Raw genomic sequence first — 4897 nt, 5'->3', positions numbered from 1 at the left:
TCAACCAGCGGGATCTGTAGCTGGTTCGTCATCATCAGTACGCCCCCTGGGCAAGGTCCACAAGCACCAATGGGTCGTGGTAGAGGCAGAGGCGGAACATCTGGTTCGAGCAGTCCTCAGAACCGCATTTATGCGTTGGCAGGACGACAAAATCATTCCCCTCCTCTTGAAAAGAATTCGTCCTTGAATTTGAACCTATATCAAACAAGGATAAGTCTGCAACATTGAAAGTAGCACTTACTTGAAACTCACCTGGAAGGTCCAATTTGTAAGCATTATCTCCAATTCTTTCAATTACTTTAAATGGCCCATCTCCTCTAGGGTGTAATTTTGTCTTCCTTTTTGAAGAAAATATCTCCTTGCTCATATGAACCTAAATCAAATCACCAGGCTCGAAGATAACTGGTTTTCGACCTTTATTTCTTCGTAAAGCTATTTGCTCATTCCTCCTTTCAATTGCAAGTCTCGTATGCTCATGAATAGTTTTCATCAAATCAACTTTATTTTTTCCATCAAGACTAACCATCTCATTAGTAGGCAAAGGCAATAAGTTAAGGGGTGTAAGGGGGTTAAAGCCATAAACAACTTCAAAAGGAGAATAACCAGTAGATGAATGAACAGTTCGATTGTAAGCAAATTCTACCATAGGCAGCTGATCCTCCCAAAAAGTTAATTTTTCCTTTTAGAATAGCCTTTAACATATTTCCTAAGGTTATATTTACTACCTCAGTTTACCCCTCAGTTTGTGGATGACACGACGTAGAAAACAATAATTTTGTTCCCAATTTTCCCCAAAGCACCCGCCAAAAGTGGCTTAGAAACTTAGCATCCCTATCACTAACAATAGTTTTAGGTATACCATGCAATTTAACAATTTCTCTAATAAATAAATTAGCAACATGAGAAGCATCAATTAATCTTTAAACAAGGAATAAAACGAGCCATTTTTGAAAACCTATCTACCACAACAAAGATGCTATCCTTACCATACCTTGTTCTAGGCAGTCCTAACATAAAGTCCATAGAAATATCAATCCAAGGTGAAATAGGCACATGTAATGGCGTGTATAAACCATGTGGAAACACTTTAGATTTAGCTTGTTTACATTCAAGGCATTGAGCACAAAATCTTTCTACATCTTTTCTCATATTAGGCGATAAGAAATTTTCAGCAAGGATGTCAAGTGTTTTAGGCACACCAAAGTGTCCCATAAGCCCCCCACAATGTGCTTACCTCACAAAAACTTCTCGCAAAGAACAATTAGGGACACAAAGCTTATTCTCTTTAAAAAGAAACCCATCTTTCAGATTATACTTCTCAAAAGGCCCATTTAAACATGCCGAAAATGCTACATCAAAATCAGAATCATTAACATATAAATTCTTAATATGATCAAATCCTATCAATTTAGAAGTAAGAGTAGAAATAAGAGCGTACCTTCTTGAAAGCGCATTAAGAGTAGAAATAGGAGCGTACCTTCTTGAAAGCGCACCAGCAACTATATTGTCTTTACCTTGCTTGTAGCTAATCACATAAGGAAATGTCTCAATGAATTCAACCCATTTGGCATGTCTTCTACTCAATTTACCTTGGCTTTTCAAGTATCTTAAAGACTCATGGTAAGTTTTTATCACAAACTCCTTTGGCCACAAATAATGCTACCATGTAGCAAGAGACCTTACCAAGGCATACAATTCTTTATCATAAGTAGAATAATTCCATGCAACCCCATTCAACTTCTCACTAAAATAAACGATTGGTTTAGAATCTTGCATTAAAACATCCCCAATACCTCTACTAGATGCATCACATTCAATTTCAAAAGACTTATTAAAATAAGGTAATTTTAACAAAGGAGCAGAACATAATTTATCGTTCAAAATATTAAATGCATGCTCTTGTTCTTTTCCCCAATTAAAGACCTTATCCTTCTTAATAACTTCAGTTAAAGGTGCAACAATTGAACTAAAATCTCTAACAAACCTCCTACAAAAGCTAGCAAGTCCATGAAAACTTCTAACTTCAGTAATGCTATTAGGTGTAGGTCAATCTTTAATCGCTTTGATTTTATCTTCATCTACTTCAACACCTCTAGAACTCACAACAAAACCCAGAAAAACTACCTTATCTACACGAAAAGTGCACTTAGATAGATTTGCATACAATTGTTGCTCCCTAAGCACATTACAAACTTATTTCAAATTTTCAACATGCTCTTCTAAAGATTTAGAAAAGATCAGAATATCATCAAAATAAACAACTACAAATTTTCCATGAAAATCCATAAAGATATGGTTCATTAATCTCATGAATATACTAGGTGCATTAGTTAACCCGAACTACATCGCTAACCATTCATACAATCCATATTTAGTTTTAAAGGCAGTTTTTCACTCATCTTTAGGATTCATTCTAATTTGGTGATATCCACTCTTCAAATCAATTTTAGAGAATATTTGAGACCCATGCAATTGGTCAAGCATATAATCTAAACGAGGAATAGGATGGCGATACTTTACCATTATTTTATTGATGGCGCAGCAGTCCACACACATCCTCCAAGTGCCATCCTTCTTTGGCACCAATAGCACGGGCACAAAATATGGACTCATGCTTTCTCTTACAAATCCCTTTTCAAGAAGCTCATTTACTTGTCTTTGCAATTCTTTTGTTTCTTCGAGATTGCTCCTATAAGCAGGCCTATTAGGAATTTGTGATCCTGGCACAAAATCAATTTGATGCTTTATTCTTCTTAAAGGTGGTAAACCTTTAGGAAGATCCTCAGGAAAAACATCTTCAAAATCCTGCAAAAGGTTAGAAATAACACTAGGCAAAGAGGATGTTAGTGAATCATTATTAAGCAGAACTTCCTTATAAGTGAGCAAGATAATAGGCAGCCCTTTTTTTTGCAATTAAATACTCTTTGGCTTTTGCAAGACTCACTTTTTTTTCCAATCTTAGTCTCTTTCCTCTTACCAATGCTTTTTTTCTCTCACTATTCCCCACCTTTTCCTTTCTCTCATTGCTGCCCTCTCTCTCCTCACACCTTACTTCATATTTTCCATCTTTTTCTTTCCCTTTAGTTTCTCGTTTTGATCCCTCCCGATGTTTCCCCATTGATTCTTTCATCTTTTTTTGATCTTCATACACTTGGGAATGAGTTAAAGGTGCAATAATGTACTTCTTGCCATTATGCTCAAGTGAGTATCTATTTTTCCTCCCATCATGAAAAGCACTCCTATCATACTGCCACAGGCGCCCCAACAAGATATGACAAGCTTGCATGGGTACTATATCACATAGAACTTCGTCAGCGTACCTTCCAAATCTTGAAGGAGACCATGCATTTTTTATTCACCTTGACCTCTCCACTATCATTGAACCATTGCAACCTATAAGGTCTAGGGTGCTTCGTCCATTCCAACCCTAATTGTTCCACCAAATATGCACTCACAACATTAGCACAACTCCCATTATCAATTATCATAGAACAAATTTTATCTTTAATCCCACACCGAGCATGGAATATGTTTTCCCTTTGTTCTTCATTAGAGTGACCCAAATTAATATGCATAAGCCTCCTAACCACAAAATTCAACCCACTATCAATGTACTCCATCTCTTCCCCTTCTTCATTCTCTATAATGTTTTCTTCTTGTTCTTCACTTGGTTCACTTTTTTCACTCTCATATCCCCATCCTCCTTGATTAGAATGTTTCTTCTACTTGGTCATTCATAAGCCTTATGCCTTCTCCCTTGACACTTGAGACATTGAATAGAAGAAGAAGAAGAAGTACAAGTTTTAGGCATAAAAAACTTACCCCATCCTTGGATTCCAATTTGCTCCTGGCCTTGTCTTCATGTAATTTAAGAGTAGGTGTCTCCTCAGATTTTGGCCATTGCTTGTTTGGAATAGTAGTTGGCCGGCTTCTCCATGAGCTAGATTGCTGTCTCCTTTTGTTTTGTCTTTCTACCTTTACAACTAATTCAACTAACCCATCTAAAGTTACATATTGTTGTAATTCGACTACATCAACTATTTCCTTATTTAGATTCAAAAACCTAGCCATTGTAGCCTCCTCTTCCTCCATACAATTAGCTTGGATCATAGACATATCCATAGTCTTAAAGTACTCATCTACAGACAAGGACCCTTGCCTCAAAGTTTGAAGACGTTGTTGTAGATCTATTTGAAAGTGTGATGGCACAAATCTCTTCCTCATTACCCTCTTCATCTCAGCCCATGTAGCAATGGGTTCTTGTTCTTCTTGCAATCTATCCCTAGAAAGCTTTTTTCACTAGATTGTTGCACAGTCAGAAAACTCAACAACAGCAAGTTTAACCTTCTTACCCTCTGAATAGTTGTGGCAGTCAAAGATGGCTTCCACTTTTCTCATCCAATCAAGGTACAAGTCTGGATCCCTTGTTCCCTTGAAAGATGGTATCTTCATTTTTATACTACTTATATTATCATCTTCTAGTCTTCCTCTTTGTCCTCTCCTATCTCTTCCTATCCTATCAAAATCAATATCATCATTAAAATCATCGATAGGGTTTTCTTGATTTACAATGTGGGTACATTTCTCCTAGCTTGGGGTCTAGCGTTATTTCCCCTCCTGAGTTCAGCTATTGTAATATTTTGCTCAGTAATGGTGTCCCTTATCTCATGGAATTGCAAATTTCACCTTTCAAATTGTTGGTACATAGCTCGCAAGGTGAAATCATTCCTTCCTTTGATTTTGGCTTTTTGAAGAACCCTTTGTTCATCATCACTACCTGTATGAGACATCTCGAACAAAGCAATATATATCTCTCAATTTGGCTTTTCCCTCTGATGTTCTCACCTCTCTTGACTTTTTCCACTCAATGCAACTCTTGGTCGTTAATCTTTAGATT

The 4897-nt window shown here is 36.8% G+C and overlaps 1 protein-coding gene across 1 annotated transcript; it reads right to left on the bottom strand.

Moving 5' to 3' along the window:
* LOC142181047 (uncharacterized) lies at nt 1-4071 on the bottom strand. The gene is made up of 10 exons (XM_075253164.1): nt 3823-4071; nt 3360-3722; nt 2978-3247; nt 2555-2805; nt 1679-1996; nt 1235-1525; nt 801-879; nt 524-652; nt 242-373; nt 1-195 (listed from the first exon to the last, which is right to left on the bottom strand). The coding sequence occupies exons 1-10, from the start codon at nt 4069-4071 to the stop codon at nt 1-3; spliced, it is 2277 nt and encodes a 758-aa protein (XP_075109265.1).
* Nucleotides 4072-4897: the final 826 nt, after the last annotated feature.

The sequence above is a fragment of the Nicotiana tabacum genome, chromosome 5 (genome assembly GCF_000715075.1).
Source record: "Nicotiana tabacum cultivar K326 chromosome 5, ASM71507v2, whole genome shotgun sequence".
Classification (NCBI taxonomy): Eukaryota; Viridiplantae; Streptophyta; class Magnoliopsida; order Solanales; family Solanaceae; genus Nicotiana; species Nicotiana tabacum.
Note: the sequence above shows the minus strand (reverse complement) of the source record. Positions and strands in the feature narration are given on the sequence as shown.

Bases quoted from the DNA above. Each gene is read 5' to 3' on its own strand.
- LOC142181047 (XM_075253164.1), bottom strand. From the start codon at position 4,071: ATGGCTAGGTTTTTGAATCTAAATAAGGAAATAGTTGATGTAGTCGAA. The intron at 3,248-3,359 runs GTGAATAAAAAA...CGCCTGTGGCAG, and splicing joins ATGATAGTGGAGAGGTCAAG to TATGATAGGAGTGCTTTTCA. The intron at 880-1,234 runs GTAAGCACATTG...TTTATTTATTAG, and splicing joins TTGCGAGAAGTTTTTGTGAG to AGAAATTGTTAAATTGCATG.